Raw genomic sequence first — 26,452 nt, forward strand, 5'->3', positions numbered from 1 at the left:
TACGGATCAAAATGGATTGTATTTACTATTTGCTTAATTAACCAAAATTTTAGTTACTTTTCTAATGGGCAATGATTGAATTGGCATTAATTACGGGTATGGTCACCGGGTAATATAAATGGCATGCATGTGTTTGTTGTGATCGAATAAGTCTTGATGTTTTGAGTGAAGATCTTAGTGGCATGAAAACATGATTGATGGATGACCGTCATGGACGTGATGGATAGGATTGGTTGGAACTTATCTTCTTCTTATGGATGGATAATACGTATTCACCCCCTAGGGTGAATTTACTATGTAACGATACATGAGAAACTTGTTTCTACAAAAAACAACTGTTGTAAATTTTGTAAGTAAGTAGGACGTGTTTTTTTTGTCGGTGGTTGAAACAAATAGCATGATATAATGTAAAATATGGTGAAATCTGTTAAATTAAATCTCGTTTTGACTTCATTCTATTTATCAAAAAAAAAATCCATAAATGATTTAAATTACTTACGATTTTGCCATAAATTATTGTTTAAAAATGAGTGTAGAATAGACTATAGAGTTGCAGTTGGTCCCATTTACTCCCTCACATATTAAAAACATATAGATTGTGTAAATTGTTTGCTTTTTCGTATTAAAACATGAGAAAATTAGCGTCAGTGCCATGAACAATGACAAAACTTATACAAACTGGCATGTTCGTTATAATATTTTCTCCTATGCCATAAGATCTACGTAAGAAGACTATAATACCCTGGTGGAAGATTGCTCATATTTATCTTTTAAAGTCAAACAATATGTCTTTGTTCTCTGTCACGTCATATCATTATAACAGTTCCCGGCGATTGTAATCCTCTCTATCGTCTCTGACAATATCGAAATCGCAAGATCCAGTCTTCTCCATTATTCATCAAGATCCAGATCTTGTTCCTACTTATTTATCCTCCGATTTCCTAAAAATCATTGTTTATCTCTTTCGATTCTCGTTGTCTCCAGTTTTTGTTTTTCTTTCTTCTGAAATTATTATCGAAAGATGCGTTTAAGTCCATGCCTATGACTAAATCTTGTTTTACAATTATTTTTACTTTACTAGTTTTGGAGAAAAATTTTGTCCCCGAGGGTAATAAAATTTGTCCCTGAATGTAACAAAAATTGTCCCCGAATGCAATTAATGCAGCTGTCCTTTTTTCTGACACATCAGTCCGTCACCATCAAGGGCAAACTCGTCCACAAATTATCACATGGCAAAAAAAGTGGTAGAAACATAAAACCATTTCCAATTGTGGTAAATTTCGAAGAGAATCGTCAAAAAGTGGTACATCTCGCAAGATTAAAAAAAAACATCATGTTTTTAAAAATAATATATTCAACCAATAAGAGAAAACATTATGCAAAATCTATATATAATAGCAATCTCAATAAATGTCTTTTGTACATCTAAATTGTTGCGTTTTATATCGTAATATTTCGTTCAAATATTGGCGGTTATTTTTTCTTTTGTGTTTTTTTTATCGCTATTTTTCGTTAAAATATTGACAGTTACTTTTTTTGTTGACGGTTATTTTTAAGTTGTATCTTTTATTGCAATTTTCCGATAAAATATTGGCGGTTACTTTTTTCGTTTGTGTCTTTTATCATAATTTTCCGTTAAAATATTGACGGTTATTTTTTCTCGGTTGTGTTTTTTTTATCGCAACTTTCTGTTAAAATATTGACGGTTATTTTCTCCGTTGTGTCTTTTTATCGCAATTCTTCGTTAAAATATTGACGGTTATTTTTTCGGTTGTGTCTTTTTATCGCTAACTTTTCGTTAAAATATTGACGATTACTTTTTTCGTTGACGGATATTTTTTCGGTTGTGTCTTTTTATCGTAAGTTTCCGTTAAAATATCAACGGTTACTTTTTTCGTTTGTGTCTTTTTATCGCAACTCTTTGTTAAGATATTGACGGTTATTTTTTCTCAGTTGTGTCTTTTTATCGCAACTTTTCGTTAAAATATTTACGGTTACTTTTTTCTTTGACGGATATTTTTTTCGGTTGTGTGTTTTTATTGTAACTTTCTGTCAAAATATTGACTGTTACTTTTTCCGTTTGTGTATTTTTATCGCAACTTTTCATTAAAATATTGACGATTATTTTTGCTCCGATTGTGCTTTTTATCGTAACTCTTCGTTAAAATATTGACAGTTACATTTTTGTTGACGGTTATTTTTTGGTTCTGTCTTTTTATCGCAACTTTCCGATAAAATATTGGTGGTTACTATTTTCGTTTGTGTCTTTTAATCGTAATTTTTTAATTAAAATATTGACAGTTATCTTTTCTCGGTTGTGCCTTTTTATCGCAACTTTTCTTTAAAATATTGGCGGTTATTTTTTTTCGGTTGTGTCTTTTTATCGCAACTTTTCGTTAAAATATTGACGGTTACTTTTTTTGTTGACGGTTATTTTTCGTTTGTGTCTTTTTATCGCAACTTTCCGTTAAAATATTGACGGTTACTTTTTTCGTTTGTACATTTTTATTGCAACTTTCCATTAAAATATTGACTGTTATTTTTTCTAAGTTGTGCCTTTTTATCGCATCTTTTTGTTAAAATATTGATGGTTATTTTTTTGGAACAGTTCTATTTGTTCAATTATGATCGTATTTTTTTCAGTTTACGGTTGTGTCTTTATAGTTGCATCTATTCATTTAAATACGCCTCTCCGCTCTATTTCATTGCATTTTTTCGTCACAACTTTTTTGTATAAATAGTTGTCTATTTAAATATTCATGACTTTTGAACTCTATATATTTTTCGTTCTTCCTAAGCAGTGTCGGATCCCGCACCAGAGGTTCGGGACCAACCAAAGATTGCCACGTATTTGGGTTAACGGCCCAAATAGGATAAAGCCCGTTAGACCCGCTAGTCAAAGGAACATTCGAAGTGGGTATCACCATAAGGAGAATCCGAAGTGACTGCACCTCGATACAATTCCGGAGACGAAGTCACGGTTAAGCTGGTTCAAGGACATTTGGGCCAAAAGGCGAGGCCCATGAAGATCAGAATTGACTCAAATTCAAACGTTAAGCATTAAAAGCAAAGATCAAAACGGACACATTTAAGAGAGAATAATTGTACTTAATTATTCACTTAAATGTCGTTTTTCTATGTATAAATATAAAGGCCAATGGCCATGTATAAGGGGGATTCTCTCGAATAAGAAATACCACAGCAATTTTTGTAGCAATTCATAAGCTTTTTGCATATTTATTTTTGTTCCTCAAGAGTAATCTTTCCTACTTAATAAAAATACTTGAGTGTGTGAATCCGACATCCACATTTTGGCGCCGTCTGTGGGGACAAAGGATTCTTGAGTGGTCAGATTTTTTCCTTACTACATTTCCGAGATAAGCAGCAATGTCTGGAGGAGACGCCGTTGAATCATCATTGGCCGAGACTCTCAAAGCTATGCAGCAAACCATGTCGGACATATCACAAAAGTTCTCGGATGTGGAAAAGGCCGTCGACACATTACAAACATCCCAGGTATCTCTTAGTCAAAACGTCAGTACTATACAAACTCGTGTTCGCTCTTTAAGTGCAGGGAACCCTGTGGGAATCCAAAGAAGGATATTCAACTCGCCAAGTTCTGTTGCGCGAAATGAAACCAGCGGACAAACGACTCCCGGTGCTACTAATACGGCAGTTCAGCCATTGGAGGGAGATACACAGCTCGAAGATGAAGTTCAACTTACAGATCAATACGAGCAGGAAAACCTCGACCAGTTCGAGACTATGAGGAAGGTTAGCTAGGAACTGAAAGAAATGAAGTCAAAGTTCCATCAAGCTACAAGTTCGGAGCCAGACATCAATCGAGTCATTGAAGAAGCTAGACGAACACCTTTCATCTCGCGAATTGCAAGTTTGAGAATCAAAGATTCCCGGAAGCTCAAGTTGGACCCTTACAGCGGATTGGAGGATCCAAAGAGCCATCTCGCAGCTTTTCTGATCGCTGCTGGAAGAGTCGAGTTGGATGAAGCTGATGAGGACGCAGGTTACTGCAAGTTTTTTTCGGAAAATCTATGCGGCCAAGCTCTAATGTGGTTCACCCAATTAGAGCCGGGTTCGATCAGTAATTTCGATGAGCTATCAGCTGTGTTCTTAAAGCAATATTCCATCCTTATGGATAAAAGCGTTTCAGATGCCGATCTTTGGAACCTATCATAAGGATCAAATGAGTCACTTCGAGTTTTCATCACCAAGTTCAAAGGAGTGCTGTCAAAACTCCCAAGAATCTCACAACAATCAGCTTTATCTGCCTTACGAAAAGGATTGCGACATGATTCAAGATTTAAAGAAGATTTAATACTTCAAAAACCAGACACAATTCAGGATGCGCTCTTCCGCGCAAATAACTGGATGGAAGTAAAGGACGAAAAAGAAAATTTTGCTAAAAGAAATAAGCAAGAAAAGCCGGCAATTACCGTCCCTACCAAGAAGTTCGAGCCTAGGGAGAGCAAAGGACCAAGGAAATTTGGGTCGCAACCTTTCAACAGTACCGTCGGAAAGCAATTCCAAGGGAAAGGAAGGTCAAACACTTGGGTCCGTGATGAAAGTTTATATTGCGACATTCATAAAGTAACCGGACATTTAACCAAGGATTGTAGTGTCCTTAAAAAGCACCTCGCGGAACTTTGGGCTTGTGGAAATCTTTCCAAATTCGATATAAAAGATTTTGTGAGGGAATACCACGGAGCAAAGGAAAGCTCCAAAGATCAAAATTCCAAAAGACCAAGGTTAACCAACGAGGAAGAACCAAGGAGTTCGAAGGGTAAGATCAATGTTATTCTAGGAGGTTCCAAATTTTGTCGAGATTCAATAAGTTCCATCAAAAAACATAGGCGAAATGTTTTACTCAAAGCAAGTTTGAGTGAAGAAGTCGATTTTCAAGATGCATCAATATCATTTGACGAAGAAGAAACGTGGCACCTCGAAAGACCTCATGATGATGCATTAGTCATTACCCTGGATGTTGCTAACTTCGAAGTATCAAGGATTCTTATCGATACGGGCAGTTCGGTTGATCTAATCTTTTTAAGTATTTTAGAAAGAATGAGAATTAGTCGGGCGGACATAATAGGGCCTCCATCTCCGTTAGTGGCATTCACAAGTGAATCAGCCATGTCCCTCGGAACCATCAAGCTACCAGTCCTTGCCAAACAGGTGTCAAAGATCGTGGATTTTGTTGTCTTCGATAAGCCCGCGGCTTACAACATCATCCTCGGAACTCCCTGGATTTATCAAATGAAAGCAGTCCCCTCTACATATCATCAATGTATCAAATTTCCAACATCAAGTGGAGTGGAAACAATTCGGGGAGATCAAGAAGCTTCACGGACGTGTTATCTAGCGAGCCACCGTATGAAGATTCAATAGCAATTAATGAGGCCCGCAAAAGAGGGACTAAGATCAAAATTTCCTAGCGGACAGAAAAAAGATGATGTAGTAATCGAAGTGGTGTTAGAAGAAGACAAACCGGACCGGAAAATTTGAATTGGGGCAACTTTGACTGGCCAAATAAAAGAAGCTTTGATCGAACTCTTAAAGAAAAACAAAACATCGTTTGCGTGGTCAGCGGCGGACATGCATGGCATAGATCTAAGTATAATTTGTCATGAACTAAACGTGGATCCGAGCTTCAAGCCGGTGAAACAAAAAAGAAGAAAGCTCGGAGGGGAGCGAGCAAAAATAGTAAATCACGAAGTGGATAAACTTTTGAAGATAGGGTCCATAAGAGAAGTGCAATACCCGGAATGGGTAGCAAACACTATCGTTGTCAAAAAAAAGAATGGAAAAGATAGGGTTTGCATCGACTTCACAGACCTCAATAAGGCATGTCCCAAAGACAGTTTCCCGCTCCCACATATAGATCGACTTGTAGAGTCCACCGCTGGGAACGAGCTGTTAACATTCATGGACGCCTTCTCGGGTTATAACCAAATAATGATGAACCCCGAAGACCAAGAGAAAACATCATTTATCACGGATAGAGGTATCTATTGTTACAAAGTGATGCCTTTTGGTTTAAAAAATGCAGGAGCAACTTATCAACGGTTGGTAAACAAAATGTTCCACAAACATCTCGGGAAGACAATGGAAGTTTACATAGATGACATGTTGGTTAAATCATTAAAGAAGGAGGATCACGTTAAGCATCTAGAGGAATGTTTCAATATTCTCAATAAGTATCAAATGAAGCTGAACCCGGCAAAGTGCACATTCGGAGTCCCATCCGGAGAATTTCTTGGCTATATAGTAACAGAAAGAGGGATTGAAGCCAATCCAAACCAAATCAACGCCTTTCTAAACATGCCATCTCCAAGAAACTTCAAGGAAGTACAACGGTTGACTGGGCGGATTGCGGCTTTAAATCATTTTATCTCGAGATCAACAGATAAGTCGCTACCATTCTACCAAATTCTAAGAGGAAACAAAGGATTCCTTTGGGATGAGAAGTGTGAAGAAGCTTTTGGGCAGCTTAAGGCATACTTAACTACTCCACCTATATTATCCAAGCCAGAAGTAGATGAAAAGCTTTATTTGTACGTGTCGGTTTCAAACCATGCAGTTAGCGGAGTCCTGATCCGGGAAGACCGCGGGGAGCAAAGGCCGATTTACTATATAAGTAAGTCAATGACGGATCCGGAAACCAGATATACAATAATGGAAAAACTTGCACTCGCGGTGGTGACCTCGGCTCGGAAGCTGCGCCCATATTTTCAATCCCATTCGGTTGAAGTATTAACCAACCAGCCACTCCGAACAATACTTCATAGTCCGAGTCATTCTGGACGTTTGGCGAAATGGGCGGTGGAATTGAGCGAGTACGATATAGAATTCAAAAGCCGGATCAGTTTGAAAGCTCAGGTTTTAGCAGATTTCCTAACCAAGCTACCAATACCTGGAACGATAGAACAATCGGAGAACCAAACTTGGAAATTACATGTAGATGGGTCTTCATCAAAGCAAGGATCCGGAGTAGGAATCAAGTTGGAATCTCCAACAATGAGGCAGAATACGAAGCCCTAATTGCCGGACTTCGATTGGCACAAGGAGTTGGAGCTAAGGAAATAGTCGCTTATTGCGATTCGCAATTAGTAGTTAACCAGTTTAATGGAGACTACGAGGCCAAGGACTCAAGAATGGAAGCATACCTCGAAGTGGTGAAGGATCTATCTAAAAATTTCTCGAAATTCGAATTAATTCGCATACCTCGGGGAGAGAATACGACTGCGGACGCACTTGCCGCGTTGGCATCAACATCAGATCCTGAATTGAAAAGAGTCATTCTAGTGGAATGCATTTCGGAGCGAAGCATTCAAGACAACAAGGAAACCCTCGTCGTTACAAGATTTCGAGCAGCGGCACGTGACCGTGGTGAACCAGAGGTCGAACCGCCACCCAATAAACGGAGGAAATCAAAAGGATCAAACACGTCTAACAAGGAACCCGTCGTCTTAGCAAAAGATGCGATTCCAGAAACAGTACTAGAGACCGAGCCATTAATCGAGGAGGATATTCTTGAACCAAACGAGCATCCCGAACCAGAGCCACGAGTATTTCACAAGGTCGACCAAATTCCGGCTAAAGACTGGGGGGCTGACTGGAGGGAGCCAATAAAGCGCTACATCATGACAGGCGAGCTCCCAAAGAATAAGTGACAGGACAGAAAAATGAAAATCGTTAGCGCGAAATTTTGTCTATCAAAGGATGCATTATATAGACGAGGTGTCAGTGACCATTACCTATTATGCATTTTTGGGCCCGAAGTCGAAATCGTCATGAGCGAAGTACATGAAGGATTATGTGGGAGTCATTCATCAGGAAGAGCTATGGCTTTTAAAGTTAAAAGAATGGGATACTATTGGCCCACTATGATCACGGATTGTGTTAAATTTGCCCAAAGATGTAAGCGTTGCCAACTCCATGCACCATTGATCCATCAACCTTCAGAGTTATTCTCTTCCATCTCTGCCGCGTACCCGTTTATGAGGTGGTCAATGGACATCATTGGACCATTGCACAGATCAACTCGAGGTGTACAATACCTTTTGGTCTTGACGGACTACTTTTCGAAATGGATTGAAGCTGAGGCATATGTTGGCATCAAGGATTCGGCGGTGAAGACTTTCATTTGGAAGAATATTATATGTCGACATGGAGTTCCATACGAAATAGTCACTGATAACGGGCCACAATTCATTTCACAAGAGTTTGATGCTTTTTGTGCGGACTGGAGAATCAAAGTCAGTTATTCTACTCCACGATATCCGCAAGGAAACGGTCAAGCTGAAGCCGCGAACAAGACGATATTGAGCAATCTCAAGAAATGCTTAAATCATCTAAAGGGAGGATGGTATGAAGAATTCCAACCCGTCCTATGGGCCTATCGTACAACCCCTAGGTGACCTACTGGAGAAACTCCATTCTCTTTGGTTTATGGCATGGAGGCAGTAGTACCAGCTGAACTCAACGTGCCCGGACTTCGCCGAACAGAAGCACCATTAAATGAGGAAGAAAATTCAGCAATGCTTAATGATTCACTAGATACCATAAATGAAAGGCGTGATCAAGCTTTGATTCGGATGCAGAATTACCAGCAGGCAGCAGCCCGATATTACAACTCTAAAGTCAAAAGTAGGCCGTTCTTCGTGGGAGATTATGTGTTAAGGCGCGTTTTTGACAATAAAAAAGAAGAAGGCGCCGGTAAACTCGGTATTAATTGGGAATGACCTTACATTGTTACCGAAGTGGTTCGAAACGGTGTTTATAGGCTGAAAGACTTAGAAGACATGCCAGTCAAGCGACCTTGGAATGTGATCAACCTAAAGAAATTTTATGTTTAAAGCTACACGCATTTTATATGTACATGAACTACGGTGTGGCTTGATCCCGAAATGGGTACGTAGGCAGCTCGGAAACGAGTTCAGCTATTAATAAAAAATTTGTTTTATTTTCTGTATTAAAGGGAAAGGTTCGACTTTGCGAACAAGTGAAGCAAATAAAGGTTCGGCTATGCGAACATACAAGAGATTGGAAATAGAGCGTTTATTCAAACAAAAAAGATGGAATGTCCCTCATCGTACACTTCGGGTTATGGAGATCTTGTTGACGAGCAGAACACTTCAACTCCTTGACCAGCAAGGTCAAGGATTGGCATCATGCAGTCCGGAATTCGAGCGAAGTCAGAGATTCCAAGCTCGATCCATTCTCCAGGGTGAGATTCAAGGACGTGAAGATCTCTTGATACCGTAGTAAGCCTGCGTTGCATCCGGTTAATCCTCTTCCGGAGTCTCCTCTTTTCCAACGTAAGCTTCCGATGTTGAAGCGCAAGTGCCTCTATGAATGCCATCGCTGTTCCTTGGTCTCTGATTGGGAGATCCCTGATCAAAGCACATGGAGCTCGGATCTGGGATCTGAAGAAGCCGCGAGGTGGAAGAGGCCGCCTATTTGGCTCATTTGGAGCATCTTCGTTTATCATTCCAATCCTGGAGAAGTCGGGCATAGATTCTGAACATCGAAGGTTGAACTCCATACCTGCTAAAATGAAAAAGAGTGGTGAGGAGAAAAGAGAAGTTGAGACTATAATTTATAGGAATGTCATATTCCTAAGTAAGCTGCGGATTCTATCCTAGGAATGGAGTGATTCGCTGAGAGATTTATGCCCTTAAACCGATCCTGCATTAAAAGACGCATCTCCGAGAATATTTGAAGAGTAAGGAAAATTGCAAATGTTTCCATAAATAAAAAGGGGCCGAAGCCCATTACGAGTTCAAAGTAAGTGAAGAAGTTAGAGAACATTTATGGAAGAGGCTCAGGAACAGGCTCCTTCATCGCCGGTTTAGTTTCCGACTGGTACTGGCCTCCTCCTCGTCTTCTTCCTCGCTATCAGATGGAACGGTATGAACCGGAGCATTCACAGGACCAGGAACTCCTTTAGCACGGAGATACATCCGAAGCATCTTCGGGATCTCAGGAACAGAATCGAAGTTCTGCCATTCCCATTGAAAGGGATCACTTTCCAGAGCCCTTATCTTCCTCTCCACCCAAGCGATGCGAGTCTCGAGTGTTTGCCTTTTGAGACCTAGCCGCTGCCTTTCCTCACACAAGCGACGGTGTTTGTCGGCGACCTAGCATAAAGATGAATGAATAAAACGAAACAAAAACTTTTTAATCAAGAACCACGGATGTTAACCTTGTCAATAAAGTTGCAAGCCTCTTTCTTCTCCTTTGAAGGAAAATGAAAGACGGCGTGAGGGAAAAGAACGCCGGCCGGTTCAAAGCCATCGCCGGGCAAGAAAAGTGGGCTGCCAGGATCAACGGGGGCTACGTTTTCGTTTTCCATTAATGTGGTGTTTGTTGAATGGATTATGAAGTTTCTTGAGAAAAGATTAAAAGCAAACAATCTCCTATTTATAATAGGGTTAAGGTTTGTCTTGGGAATGAAAATTCAGTAATGGTGGCGTGCCCTAATGGTTTAAACCATTTTTGGAAATCGAGAAAAGGCAATTATTGCATTAAAGACGAGCCGCTTTTCCTACTTTCAAGAAATAAGAAGGGAAAAAGCAACCGTCGCATTAACTACAAACGTTTCTAAGGCCCAAGCCCAACAAATTTACCGAGTTGACTAAACCCGCAGTGGGGAACTCGCGTTAAGCCGAGCTCAGTTCTCGCATTCTAAAGAGAAAGGTCTGATCAGCCTAAAAATCTCGAAAGCATAACCACAAGGCCACAAAAGGTTAAAAGCGGACTTTGCAAACCCGCACATAATTTTAACCAAACCCCCATGGGATCATAACCTAGAAAGGTTTAAAAGCCTCCTCAGGCAAATATCTTGTTCAAAAAAAAATGATAAAGCCTCCTTAGGCAAAAACAAGTTCGAAATTAAGTTTTAAAATAAATGGGACAATCCCCAGTTTAAAGTGGGCACAGCCACTACGGATCGACAGCCACCTCGGACTCCGGCTCGGCTGTCAAAGTTTCATTCGCCTCCTTGGCTGGTGCTTGGTCAGATGAAGCTCTTGGTCCTCCCTCCACGGTACAACCATCCTCTGGGGTGACCTCCGGTGCCGCAGGATCTTTGGGTGGGATGACATCTTTCGTCTCACTTGAGCCTGGGAAGGACAGTTCCAGTCAATTTAAAAAAAAAAAATATAAGGTGAGAAAAAGGTAGTAAGTGTCAGGAGCCAGGCGTTACCTGCCCAGTCTAGACCCGATTCACTTATAGGAGGCGATTCAGTGAAGAATTCCTCGAAGTCCTGCGGGTTGAAGGTCGAAGTGGGAAGAGCTGCCAAGCGACTCCGCTTTTCAGATAGATTAGCCGACAGTTCGGTCCTCTCTTGCACCTCGGAGAAATCTGTTTCATGGATTTGATCCAACAGAATCAGGTTGCTCTCGTGCTCCTTTATGTCTGATTCCAAACCTGACCTAGCTTTCTCGGTTTGAATGAAGCGGATGGCTCCTTGGATCAACTCCATCCCGCATCCCTTAACCTCTTTTCTGGCCTTTGATGCCGACCTTGCCAATTCGGAATCACGCAATTTGGTGATCGCCTTGAACTTCGCGTTAAGCTCAATAAGTTGGTTGTTCAAGGTATCGACGGTTGATTCGGATTCATGAAGTCTACCCTGAACACCAGAAAGTTCATCCTGGAGTTTGTAATTCCGGTCATACTGGTCCTGCAGCTCCCCCTTTATCTTCGCAAGCTCGGATGTTAGACTATCGACCTTGTCCTCCAGATCATGCTTGGAGCCGGTGGAAGAACGGAGTTCAGCTTCAAGAGCAGAAAGTTTTTTCTTCCACGCGTCAATCTCCTTTTCCCGACCAATGACCAACCCCTCATAATGCTCAATCATGTCATTAAGCTCGCCGTTAGCCTTGTATTATACATAAAACCGGGATGGCGAGTCAGTTCGAAAAATGGCAGCACAATCAGAAAAATAAAGCGGAACTAACCCGAGATGAATGATGAGCATGAAGCAAGTAGCGTTCACGGATCGCAGGGCGCCACTTGTCAAAATCTGGCAAGATCGCGCCCGATCGGGTCTTTAAGCATCGGAAAACACTGCCCTCTTTCTCCATAGCTGTGAAGGAAGAAGAGTTGTAAAAATTAGAATCTAAGCAGAGATAAAAACTTTTAAGCGTATGTAAATCGTCAAACCTGAAAGTGATTTGATTTGAGGGACAAGAGCAGGCTTTAACTTCGAAGAAGCATCTCGAGACTCGGAATCTCCCTTTTTAGGAGATGCACTCCGGGCAGTCTTCTCGCTCTCGGGCTGGGAAGAGGAAGACATATCAACAGGTCGAGGAGGACCCATTGGTTCAGTGGGAGAGGATGATCGTGGTGAACGGTCAGTCCGGGCCCTTGATTTCTCCCTTCGCGGAGAGGAATCACTACGAGATGACTTGTCTCTCTTCCTGCGAACCAAGTTCTTAAGTGGTTCATTGCTAAAATAATCTCGGGGAGGACGAGGAGAATCACGACGAGGAGATCGGTCCCTCTAAGGAGAACGATCGTCACGACGTTCACGACGAGGAGAACGATCGTCACGACGTTCGCGACGAGGAGTTAATCTGAAAGCAGCGACGGATCTGGCTCCCTCGGTGCTGTTGTCATCAACCAGCAGGGTCCTGCTGTAGTCTTTTTTGTCGATGGCGGCCGCAAGGAACGCCTTGTTTTCGTCACAAGCCTCTGCTATCGGCTTGGAGAGTTTCTTACGCTGGGCAGTGAAGGCCCGAGCTGACATTCCCTGAGTTGAGGGAGGAAGCGGAAGACGATGAAGTTGATTGGGGGGATTCATCCTGAGTTTTCGATTGGTCTCAACGAACTGATCGAGGGTGAAAGAATTCCAAAGGGTTTCCCCTTCAAGGATTGTTTTGAAGAACTTGACGAATTCTTCAGTCGGAAGAGACGAAGCGATGACAGCTGCGAAGTTAAACAACGAGTTTGGTCAGTAAAAAATAAAACAACCATGAAAGGATTATACGACCTAGTTTCTACCAGGCTTTGCAGTCCACTTCGATGGGAGTACATCGGAAAGATTTCCAATCGAAGTAGGAGTTTTCTTAATCAGGAACCAAGGATGGTGCCAATTTTCATCCTTGTTTGGAAGGTGCGAGATGACGTTCCTGTTGGCATTCAGATACGCCGAGAAGTACCCTGTTTTCTTTGACGAACTTCTCACGCTCAGAAGTTCGTTCAGCTCGGGGACCCCAATAATGTAGTTTGCTTCCGCCGCAACGGTTATGATCCCGAGGATGGTTTGGAGAAGATTGGGGGTTAGCTGAGGTAAAGCGATCTCAAGAGCCGCCAAGTATCGAACCAGGGCTTCAGGAAGGGGGAAGGTCAATCCGCAGCCCTTGAAGTAGATTTCATAAACGCAAAAGTAGCCATCGCGATGATTTTCCGGGGACTCCGTAGGGTCGGCTATCTGCGCTTCCGCTATGATTCCACGAGGAATCTGGCAAAGCCCTTTTAATCGCTCTAGGGATTGAAGGGTACAGGTGGATCTGTAGTGTGGACCAGCTATGTCGTTGGGACGAGTGCATTCGTTATTACTGGAGCCGCCTTCAAAGGATGGAGACTCAGGTCTTTCGGAATCAGAAGTCATCGGAGAATATGAGAAATTTAAAATCCGGCAAAGAGAAAATCGGCGAAGGAAGAGAAGAGAGAAGTTTTGATTAAAGCGTAAGAGTAAAAAGTGATGATGAAAGAAGTTACCTCACGAAAGCTAAGTGATAATGATGAAACCGCCTTGGGAATCGTGGAGGAATTGGAAAGGTTTCCCGCTTTAATAGAAAATAATTAAGATACGGTCATAATGGTGACAGATGTCACGCGACTTAACATGGATAGCGCCGAAATTAAAGGACTGACGGGATCTTGGCGGGAAAATCAAAAGATTCCTCAGAACGCAATCTTTGGTCGTTAAAGCATTTAAAGTCCTCCGAATTGGAATGACAATTCGAAGAACTTGGGGGGCTAATTGTTGGTGTCGGATCCCGCACCAGAGGTTCGGGACCAACCAAAGATTGCCACGTATTTGGGTTAACGGCCCAAATATGATAAAGCCCGTTAGACCCGCTAGTCAAAGGAACATTCGAAGTGGGTATCACCATAAGGAGAATCCGAAGTGACTGCAGCTCGACACAATTCCGGAGACGAAGTCACGGTTAAGCTGGTTCAAGGACATTTGGGCCAAAAGGCGAGGCCCATGAAGATCAGAATCAACTCAAATTCAAACGTTAAGCATTAAAAGCAAAGATCAAAACGGACACATTTAAGAGAGAATAATTGTACTTAATTATTCACTTAAATGTCGTTTTTCTATGTATAAATATAAAGGCCAATGACCATGTATAAGGGGGATTCTCTCGAATAAGAAATACCACAACAATTTTTGTAGCAATTCATAAGCTTTTTGCATATTTATTTTTGTCCCTCAAGAGTAATCTTTCCTACTTAATAAAAATACTTGAGTGTGTGAATCCGACATACACAGTTCCCAAATTTTTATTCTTTAACATAGATTATTTGTTTCATGATGAATCCAAAAAATAATAATCTGTAAAATGGCTCTAAATTCTTTATACTCTAAAATATTTCTAAACATACATCATTTTAATATTAAAGAAATTCTTCTAATTCTTGATATAACCAATGTTTTTGGAATGATTATAAAAATAGAGAAGTTTTAATCAACTTTACATATAAATTTCTAATGAAGATACCAATAATTTTTCTTAGAATTGGACGGATTATAGAGTGAATTTTTTATTTTACTATTTTATATGGTAACAATGATGCTTTCTATCTTACGAAAATATATATGGACTAGATTTTATCTCGCGGTATACCACGGATCAATTTTTTAACTAAAAAATTAAATTTTAAAGAGTATTTTTAATATTGTTTATTTTGTTAAGTATTTAAGATTGTATAATTGTATTTTGATTGTTAATTTTAAGATTTCATCTGTGATATTAATACCGTCCCGTATTAATATCGATCCAAACCCGTCCTACTATATAATCCCGTCCCGTGAAATTAAACATAATTTTGTTATTTTAATAATATTTTATTTAATAGACATATAATTCGAGTCAATTTAAAAGTTTGATTTAATATATATATATATATATATATATATATATATATATATTCAAATTTTAGTTAGTAATAATTAATTCTATATAATGCTTTCTTAATTAATTGCGTATGACCGACGGTCAAGATTGAAGATTAAAAACCGGATTAAGATTTGAATGGCCACGATTAAATGTAGGGATTATTGAGATCTTTTAAGAAAATCGAATTGAATATGGATGTAATTGTGGCAAGGATTAGTTATGCTTAATATATTAGGTTAAGATTTTTGGAAATGATTTTTAATGTTAATATCTTTGATTTAATTTTGAAAACTTAAATAATTAATGTCAATGGCATTTGATCGTAAATAAGTTGGAACTCCAGGATTTATTTCATAAATGTCTCCAAAAATATATATATAGATTGTATACAAGGAAATATTGATGTCGCGTTAACACTATTACGAAGTCCGAATATGAGAAGACATCATCATGTGACGCTTATGATTGGGCGTTTTAAATGTGATAAGCGTCAAATGAATCGTTTCAAATGGTATGGTAAGCCAGAAATCATCTACATTATTAGGAAGAAAACAATGATTCCAATTCGTCAAATATTTATTCAAGGAAAAAACTTTTTTACTCAGTTAATTTATCAATATAAATATAAATTTATGAGATCTTGTTAATGTTTATTTTTTTTTGTTATAGATGTAATTTACATCATCAAATTTTATCTTTTCTCGAATATATATAATAGAATAAATATTAATTTTATATTTAAAGAACAATGGACAAACAAAAAACAATAATTCTCGCGCAAATTTCTTAGTCACCCACAAGTCATTTTGAGTACCAACTCCATCCAAATTTTTGGGTTTTGACCCGCTAGAATTTTTTTATCTCTATATTATAAATCTTCGCTATGTATTTTGTCACTTATAAATAATTTTACATTCATAAAATTTTTTTCAAAAGTGTTTTTAATCATAATTCTTCTTTTTTACATTTTTACTCATAAATTATTTTAGCATCTTTGAAAAATATTTACGATATAACTTTAAAACATAGTTAATTTTATGTATTAATTCAGATATTTGAATATATTATCATAATAATTTAATAGATAAACACAATCAAATATATTTGTTGAAAATGAGTTCCTCTGCGGTTTCATAACCTAGTAATAATAATTAAAAAATAGAAAATAATAAATTTTTGTATAGGATAGTGAAAACATCACCTAATTTGAAATAATTTTTTTCCCCTAAAACAACTTTTAAAATAAAACAGAAGGGGTATTTTTTATATTTCAATTTGGAAAATGTTATAGAGTATTGGCCTAATGGGTCGATGGAATGGTGGTCCAACAACAACAAAAACGTGCTCGAACTTTTCTAGATAATACCAAAAACAATAACGTAACACTCTTTGCTTCTTTTAGTTTAGAGTAGACGCTCATAATTATTATTTTTAGGTCGTGGTTTTTAGAAATATGCATAGAAACCTCTCACCATTAAGAGTCTAGGACCACTCCACTATTAATTGAAAGAACAAATCTGAGCTATACTTTGCATGGTTGAAAATCGACGGACAATTAGTTTTTGCGATAACTACTCTGAATTGGTGATTAAGATGATGATATCCGACAGATTCGTTGTGTTATTGCAGTTCTCCTTTAATGAAGATTTGTAGTATTTTCTGTCTTTGATTAATATTGTTCATAGTCGGATGTAAGTTGCATAATGTGTTTTGAGAATTTGAATCATGCGATAATTTTTTTATTTGTGTAGAATAATATGAAACAAATAAATAATTGGTCTTTTTAGATGTGGTTTATTTCATCTAATTGTTAACAATTGTTGGCGGCGGATCTCGGTATGTACCCGACCCAAAGAATTAGTGGGCTTCAAAGTAAACGGGTCTTAACATTTTACAGACCCAGAGTTGCATATTGGCCAGGCCCATTCGAAGGTCCACTTATTCCGAATCTTCACTTCGGAGAAACAGAGCGATTTCGCGAAGTAATGAAGGAGCGTTGATTGCGGATCCGTTGATTATTCAAACGATTCAAAACGGATGTAATAAAAGAGACGCGATTAGCAGAGTAAAAAGGGTAAGAATTGATTACCCCGGATCCCAAATTTGTAACTAAAAATAGGAACGGTATAACATTGTAATGGGGATCGGAAATTTTTTATCAGAACCAATACAAACACTTTCTTTTCCAAGTGTTTCTTGTTTTCAACGATCGATACTCGACCGCCGAGAGTAGAGACCCACACAAATAACCGAAATAATCAATTGCGGATTCCGACATCCACAATTTGGCGCTAGAAATAGAGGCATTTCTAGTCTTTTACTCTAGATTAACGATCGAATCGAGATGTCAAGTGGTGCAGACCAAGTCTCAGTTCTCGAAGAGATTAAGAAGATGCCCAAGGACCTCTCCGAGAAGTCCGGTCAGCAGCAGCTCGCCGGCACCTCCCTTTCTGAGAAGTTTGCATCGTTCGAGGAGCACTGCAACAGCCAGTTTGCAACTCTTGCAGCAAGTTGTTCCGAAAGAAGGTTAGCTCATAACGCATATGCAGATCGAGTTGATACCATTACTACATGGACCTTGCGAGCAGGCGGACCGCGGGGGCGTTTGGATTTCCATGACTCCAATGCTTCTGAAACCCATGATCCTTGTGCTGTCGCTCCTGGTCATATTCTTCCAACCCTGATGCCCCTAGGCTCCCAGGGTGAACTTGGAGGTGGATCCCAGTAGCCAACAACATCTCAGGCACCACCATATGGTCCTTATACCTCGGCAGCCGCCACGACGATATGAACACCTTCTCCTATGCATCCAGAGGCTACTTGTAACGCTCGTCCTTCTACGTCCGTAGGTAGTGCAGAAGGATAAGGACAAGGTCTTACTTGAGGGAATCATAATGTGTGTGGAAACGGACGACAATTTGTTGGACGATCGAAGATCCGGACTGTTCCGTACGAGCATCTAGACTGTTCGGTACGTGATCTGGACTGTTCCGTACGTGATCCGGACTGTTTCGTACGTGATCCGGACTGATCCGTACGATCAGATCGAGAAAACGGTCATCTCCAAATTTTTCGGGAAATCTGTTCAAAGATCCCTGCGTCGACCCGGCGGGTGATCTATGGGTTTGGATCAGGCGTTTGGATGCGCAACAACTAGAACACGATCGTGCACGTGGGACGGTTATCCGGATCATGAGTATGCGCGAGCGAGAGATCGTGGGCAGTTGCGGAGCAGTTCTCCAAACTATCGCTCACTGCTCGACTCTCTATAAATAAAACCCGATCGTTTCTTAAGCGTTTTCACCCGTGAGAACTCCGAAAAAGAGCCGAGAAATTCCGAGAAAAATTATCCGAGAGAAGTTAAGAGATTTTTGAGAGATCAAGAGCTGATCGAATAATCTGCAGAGCATTGAGTAACTCGGGTAAGTATCGGTTAAACTTGGTGTTTATCGATCTTTTCTCGATGTTCTTAGTAAGGAAACATCATTTATGTCTTGTTGTGTAGTTCTTTGGTGATTTGCGAGTCGTTGGGAGAATTCTGATGGGAGAACTCTAAGCATCATGAGGTGTCCGAATCCCTATCTGGTCAAGTAACGGTGAGTGCGCGACCGGGGCTATGAGTCTGTGATCGTTTTCTTGCGTAGTCTCCTTGTGTCTTGATATTTTTCTGGTTTATTCCGATTGATTGCTTGTCATTATTAATCTGCTACTTAGTCTCGATATTCGATTCAAATCGATTGAGAATCTAGATCAGCGATACGCTCGGGGGTAGAAATACTCATCGGGGATTATAGGGTTTTAGGAAGATTTCTCGATAACTCTGGATGGTTAGGCTTTAAAAGTTTTTGTTTATGACTTGCGATAGACTATGTGATTTCTATGTCTTGATTGCGATTGTATTATTGTGGCCTGGTGAGACAGGACGACCGCTCTCACTAAGCAAATGCGTTTGCTTATGCGTCCTTTGTGATGCAGGAAAGGAAGGTAATTCTAGTGGCTGAACCAGTTCGCGGGACTAAGGCAAGGAAGGGAGGATGGTGGATTTTATTTCTGTTTTGGGTAGTTCATGTTTCTTTTTGGTCTAGTAGTTGAACGATGTAATAGCTTATAGCAAACTTACCGTTGTACTACAACCTCATTTGAATTAATGCAAGTAATCCATTTATGCTTTAAAATGACTTGTATAGAATTTGAATCGCCGCCGGAAAATATGTCAGTTAATCGGAAAAATGTCTAAAATCTGCTAAGTGTTTCGAGCCGTGAGTTTACTCGGCCGGGACAAAATGGGTTAGGGCATTTCAATTTAGTATCAAAGCGTGGTCAATTCTAGGGCAGTCTTAGCATAAGGGTTAAATCCATCCTTCCAATGCCATGGTCTCCCGGTAAGTCTGGTTTATTTATGTGGGTGTGAAACTAAGTTAGTGCGGGGACTAACTTAGTATATATGATATGTGGTCATTGTAGATGTGGTAGCATGGAGCACCAAGTTCGTGACTTTCCTGAAGAGGACACTCGGGGCAAGAATCCGGGCAGTGACTCGGGAAGCAAGTTGTGCTTTAATTATAATGAGTCTGGACATTACAAGAGTTAATGTCCGAAGTTAGTGCAGTTTCTATGAAACATGCAAGTGATGGATTGCCACCACCACCGAAGAGGCAAGCTGTGATGCCTCGCATGTATTCAATGTCCGAGGATTCTGCGGAGCCGAGTACTTCACGTCCGATCACTGGTAAGTCCTATCACTTACCTTAGATTTTTCTTGGTGAAATTTCTTGTTGAGTGTCGCACTAGGTTTCTTAGCATTCTAGGTGAATGTGTAGGGACCCTAACTTTGGGTGGTGTAGAAACCCATGTGTTGTTTGATTCCAGGGCTAGTCCTTGTTTTGTTATCCCGAATATGATGGGAAAGGCGGGTTCTTGAAGAAATCCGATATGATGATCATGTCGGATTGGACCAAGCTACTGGCGGGCAAGTGATGCTCCCATACAGAAGGGTTCCGAATGTTTCGGTGATGATTGACTATGTGAACATGCCGGCTAACGATGCGATCCTTGGAATGCACAGTCTCAGGAAGCTCAAGGCACAATTAGACTGTGATCGTGGACGAGTGCGGTTTGATACTACCGATGGAAAGTTGCTGGAGTGGTAGAGAGAAAACATGTTTTTTCTAAAATCAGTATTGAAAATCTAAAACGACAACTATTATGAAACAAAATTTAAATTCTTAAACGACAACTAAATTGAAACAGAGAGAGTAATGTTTTAAAATAATGGTTTCATTTCCAAATTATTATATTTTCAATACAACATTTATTAGGTATAACTATACATTTAAGGATAATTCTTAGGTAAATGTCTTAAATTTTGGTTTATAAAAGTTTTTCTTAAAAAAAGATTCTTATTAAATTTACTAGGACTATAATGTTATATATAAGTTAAGAAATATATTTAAATTTTATTACTTGTGGTGCTATTAAATATAACGTCAAGGATGTAAGAGACCTACCTAGAGATTCGATGTAATAGAATGTTGGATTAGTTCACATATAGTTATTGTTCTAGCAAATGTTAACTAAAAATGATGAAAATAACTCAAGCAAACAATATTGAAAATGTCATTAACAAAAATGTTTCGTTAAATCAATAAAATAAATAAATCAATATAGAAAACCACATCATATCAAAAATTTGAACTAATTTTTATAAAAAACTTATTTTCTAATTTTCACGGTCATATTTTTTATAACAGAAATGTGTAATTGTATATTAAAACTTTGCAAAAAAGTATCATTGGCCAAATTAATACGTTTTACAAAGTAAAATGTGGTTACTTGTCTGAAAATATTTTGCAAACATTTATACTCGCCGTTTAGATGTCGTAAATTAGTTGCATGTTTTCGAATCAATATATGTTGTAGCAACTTAATCATACTTTTGCCACCGAGTTATAAAAGCTATCTTGTACGTCTAATAAGGCCGAATATCATTTTTTATAGTGTTGTTTTTTTTATAGATGATCGAATCATGTGTGTTCTTTTACTGTCTTGAATTGATATATAAATAAATATATATATATATATATATATATATATATATATATATATATACTAATATATTTTTAATATATACACTGCTTATTGATCCTTGTGTTATTTCTAGAATCACCTTGTCTCCAAATATTATTATTTCTAAGAACAAGAGAACACATTTGATTTCATATTTAAATTTGATATATGAAAAAGAATATTATAATTTATTCTATAAAATTTTAATACTAAAAAATTACTTGAAGTATGTATAATTTTATGTTCCAATATATATCTTTGGCAACTGTATAAAATTAATAATAATTAATTTATTAAATACATTTTGAAGTAATTTTTGAGTCCAGGTAATCTGTTAATTGGTCCGCTTTGTTTTGGAAATTTGGAAGTAGTTTAGTTTGTTCTGTTTTGACGACATTTCGCCAAATAGAAATCATATTGAAGTCTTCGATTTAAAAGTACAAAATTCGGTTAGGTTTGTTGTAAAAAAGAAATTGCGGAATAGACCCAAAAATTCAGTTTTGGACGTTTTGTTCTTATTAGGATTTTATAAAGAAGTGTTTTCATCGTTTCATAATTGTATCAGCCAGATAATTAGGCCAACTATAATATAAGACATAAATGAGAAATGCAAAAAAAAAAAATTCAAACCACACATCTTAAGTCGTTTAACATATGTGGCGGCGGTCAAAACGAGCTATCCGACATGGTTTTAAAGAGAATTTGACGGTAAAACTTGGTAGAATTGGTGAAAAAGACAGCAAAAAGTATAATTGATTTTGTATGAGTGGAGAGAAAAGAGAAACAAACGGATAGATGATTTTTTGTCAGTTGAGAAAAGAGAAACGACTAAGACCTAGGTTTTATTATCTTTATCTGAACAACTTCATTAAATCAATCAGTTTGAATTCGAGTTCTGGATTTTAATGGAACCAACATCTGAATTTTTTTTATTCTTCTACTTAACGGTTTATGTGTGTAAACTAAAACAAAACCACATTTACCAAACCTCAGTTTGGTCAATTCGGTTTGAAATTTCAGCTCAAACATAGCAAAAACTCTAAAAGAAAAATTAATTTCTCATCGCCTATGCTAAGTAAGTCAATTTATTTTACACTAATAAGTAGCACAAATATCATGTCGTGTGCATAACTTTCAGCCTGTTATATATGTTCAACTCGGTAAAGCAAAACCATAGAAGAATATTAAATACGATAATTTTATTATAATTTTTACAAGAAAATTATGAAGTCTTATTTAATGCCACTAATACTACAACGACATATAAATCTTGTACAACTACGAATGTACTTACCCCTTCTAAAACAAGCTTTTCCGCAGTCATAACAAAAACCCATTACGCCTTGACGAAGAGACTGTCCAAGATGTATATCCACTAGAATTTGATCCATTGAAGGGCTCGCTAATGGATTGTCAAGAGATGTTCTCTCTTCTAAATTAGCTTTTTGAATAATTATTGATGTACCTATAAAATTTCCAAAATATATTTCAAATTATCAAATCAATATTGAAGAAACGACCATATATATATCTTACATAAGATCCCAATTCAATAGATTTAGACTTACATGAGGAAAAAAGGACTAGAAAAGTTAAAGACAAAATAATTGTCTTCATTCTTTATGTAAGATATAATAGTATCGATGAAAAAATATATCAAAAGAACTATTGTGCAATGAAGTAGTTAAAACTACATAGAGTCATATTTATATATATATTTTTATGAATTAATATGTTACGAAAGAATTATTGTTCTAATAAACGTTTTATTTTGTTATAAATGAAAATCAAGTAAACAATGCTCCTTTCGTTTCGAATTACATGGCATTTAAGATTTTCTCATACAAATTAAGAAAACAATTAAACTTTTTATATTATCCTTTATTAATATACTTTAAAAAATTTTATGGGCAAAAACAATAAAGTTGTAGAGAGAAAACATGAAGTTTTTCCAAAAATTTGCATTGACAATCTAAAACAACAACTATTATGAAACTAAATTTAAATCCTAAAACGACAACTAAATTGAAACAGAGGGAGTAATGTTTAAAAATAATGGTTTCATTTCTAAATTATTATATTTTCAATACAACATTTATTATTTATAACTATACATTTAAGGATAATTCTTAAGTAAATGTCTTAAATTTTGGTTTATAAGATTTTTTTTAAAAAAAGATTCTTATTAAATTTACTAGGACTATAATATTATATCTAAGTTAAGAAATATATTTAAATTTTATTACTTGTGGTGATATTAAATATAACGTCAAGGATGTAAGAGACATACCCAGAGATTAGTTCACATATAGTTATTGTTCTAGCAAATATTAACTGCAAATGATGAAAATAACTTAAGCAAACAATATTAAAATGTCAATAACCAAAACGTTTCGTTAAATCAACAAAATAAATAAATCAATATAGAAAACCACATCATAGCAAAAATTTGAACTAGTTATTATAAAAAACTTATTTTATAATTTTAACGGCCATATTTTTATAACAGAAATGTGTAATTTTATATTAAAAACTATTGCATAAAAGTATCATTGGCCAAATTGCTACGTTTTATAAAATAAAATGTGGTTGCTTGTCTGAAAATATTTTGAAAACATTTATACTCGTCGTTTAGATGTCGTAAATCAGTTGCACATTTTCGAATCAATATACGTTGTGGTACCCTTAATCATTCTTTTGCTACCGAGTTGTGAAAGCTATCTTGTACGTCTAATAAGGCCAAATATTATTTTTATAGTTGTTTTTTCTTTTTTATAGATGATCGAATCATGTGTGTTCTTTTAGCGTCCCGAATTGATATATAAATGAATATATGTATACATATATATATATATATGAATATATTTTAAATAATTAATCTGCTTATTGATCCCTGTGTTATTTCTAGAATCACCTTGTCTCTAAATATTATTATTTCTAAGAACAAGAGAACACATTTGATTTCATATTTAAATTTGATAAACGAAAAAAATATTATTATTTATTTGATAAAAGTTTAATACTAAAAACTTATTTGAAGTATGTATAATTTTATGTTCCAATATATATCGTTGGCAACTCTATAAAATTAATATTAATTAACTTATTAATACATTTTGAAGTAATTTCTGAGACCGGGTAATCTGTTTAATTGGTCTGCTTTGTTTTGGAAATTTGGAAGTAATTTAGTTTGTTCGGTTTTGAAGACATTTCACCAAATAAAAATCATATTGAAGTCTTCGATTTAAAAGTACAAAATTTGGTTCGGTTTGTTATAAAAACATGCCATTGCAGCAAGAGATAGGTCTGTAATCTTTCATCTCATAAGCTTCGGTCTTTTTTGGGATCAAAGCCAGAATAGTAGTATTAATTCCTTTAGGTAAGAAGCCTTTAAGGAAAAAAGACTGAATTGCTGTAACAAAGTCTGAACCCAAAATATGCCATTTTTGCTTGAAAAACTCCGCCGTGTAGCCGTCAGGACCAGGGGCTTTATTCCCAGGCATCTTAAACAACACGTTACGAATCTCCTCCCCTGAAACCTGAGACTCCAACGCTTCTTGATCCACAATGGAACAGCTAAAATCCACCAAATTAAATCATGAATCTGATCCATAAATACTCCCTCATAATCCACTGGTTGCTGAGTTAAAAAATCCTCAAAAAACCTCACTGCTTCAGCCTTAATATCTTCTTGACTTGTGGCTATAGATCCATCATGACATTTTTTTTCTCGGATTGAATTTTGAGCTATTCTGGCTTTGACTGCATTGTAGAAATACTTTTTGTTTTTTTCACCCACCTGAAGCCAATGGAGCTTTGATTTTTGCCATAAAAAAACCTCTTCTAGCTCTAAAACGTACATGATCCCAAATCTTGTATGCCTCTGCTTCCTCTTCCATCGAAGAAGTGGTTGGATTAGCAAGTGATGTCTCTGTATTTTACCGCTTTTAAGCACACTTTTCTCGTGCATTTAGCTAAGTTTCATCTCTCTTTCATTGCATCCATAGTCCTTTTCATATCATTTTCATCACTTAGTATGATTTGCATTGCATGGCATAGAATATTGCATATTGGATGTGTTTCAGGTATTTAGAGCTTATTTGGGACTTAATGGATGCAAAGAAGAGAATTGATGATTCAGAGCCAGTTTGAAGTCCCTCAAAGATCGACTCAGATGGAAGTGTTTCATTGCGATTTAGCTTCAGAGCTCTTCATACAAGTTATAGGAAATTGAGTTACCTTTCCAACGGAGGTGATGTCAAGCGAATCAGAGCTTTGATGCAAGAATTATGGTGGTTTTAATGGAGACATATGCAGAAAACTGGTTGGACTCGACAGGAGGTCGAGCAGGCGCTCAGAAACCACCAAGGGTTGGACTCGACCACACCAACTCGACGTGAGGTCGAGTAGGAGGCCATCAAGGAGCACCCTTTGAAGAATCACTCCCCCTCGACCACATGGACTCGACGACACGTCGAGTAGGACGTCAGGAAGCTGTCTGGACACGGACTCGACCACGCAGGCTCGACGTCACGTCGAGTTGGTCTCCGCCGACTCTCTATTTTGTCCTGTAGCTAATTAGGGCAACCTAGTATTTCCTATAAATAGGGGTTCACCCTTTTATCCAGCGGATATTCCTTTTACCCAGCAGATATTCCGCTGCTCTCTCTAAAAACCCTAGTTTTGTAATCGTTTTTCCCTTTGATCCTTTGAGTTTTTGGATTTCGTTTCTTCATTAAAGTTGTAGATCTCCTTCTCATCTATAACATACTTGCTTTTTAATGAATTCTGGGTTTGAAATGTTTTCTGGGTTTTTATGCATGATGTTCTTCAGTGTTCTTGAGTAGTGGATTAGGGTTCTTGAGGATGTGTTAGATTAGGTGTGGAATCCTTAGTATATTTAGGTGGTTAAGTATAGAATTGCTTGATTTCCCTTCTGGTTTAGTAGATCTTAATGCTATTTCTTCTCTGATCAATTGGAAATTGATCTCAGACATTTCCACACCCACAAGGTGTTTGATGAAATGTCTGAACAAACTTTTCCAGAGATTTGCATACTCTAGCCCAAAAGATTGGATGTTTAGAATGCTTATTGACTTTATTAGATTGAATCATAATGCCTGCTAGGTTATATTTCTTCAATGAGAATTGAGTATGAAAGTGATTTAGCTTGAGAATCTCTATCACGAGAGTGGATTGATTTGTATTCGAATCTATTGTCTAGGGA

At 37.6% G+C, this 26,452-nt stretch overlaps 2 protein-coding genes and 1 pseudogene across 2 annotated transcripts; all 3 read right to left on the reverse strand.

The window, feature by feature from the left end:
• Nucleotides 1-8,992: 8,992 nt before the first annotated feature.
• On the reverse strand, nucleotides 8,993-9,565 carry LOC110227406. Its single transcript, XM_021021498.1, has 2 exons — nucleotides 9,155-9,565; nucleotides 8,993-9,010 (listed from the first exon to the last, which is right to left on the reverse strand). Exons 1-2 carry the CDS (start codon nucleotides 9,563-9,565, stop codon nucleotides 8,993-8,995), a joined length of 429 nt encoding a protein of 142 aa, XP_020877157.1.
• A 1,400-nt stretch (nucleotides 9,566-10,965) lies between these two features.
• On the reverse strand, nucleotides 10,966-13,679 carry LOC110227847 (annotated as a pseudogene).
• Nucleotides 13,680-22,140: 8,461 nt separating this feature from the next.
• LOC9310626 (defensin-like protein 210) lies at nucleotides 22,141-25,124 on the reverse strand. Its single transcript, XM_021021500.1, has 2 exons — nucleotides 25,064-25,124; nucleotides 22,141-22,690 (listed from the first exon to the last, which is right to left on the reverse strand). The coding sequence occupies exons 1-2, from the start codon at nucleotides 25,122-25,124 to the stop codon at nucleotides 22,458-22,460; spliced, it is 294 nt and encodes a 97-aa protein (XP_020877159.1). The 3' UTR covers nucleotides 22,141-22,457.
• Nucleotides 25,125-26,452: the final 1,328 nt, after the last annotated feature.

The sequence above is a fragment of the Arabidopsis lyrata genome (assembly GCF_000004255.2).
Source record: "Arabidopsis lyrata subsp. lyrata unplaced genomic scaffold ARALYscaffold_6, whole genome shotgun sequence".
NCBI classification, from domain to species: domain Eukaryota; kingdom Viridiplantae; phylum Streptophyta; class Magnoliopsida; order Brassicales; family Brassicaceae; genus Arabidopsis; species Arabidopsis lyrata.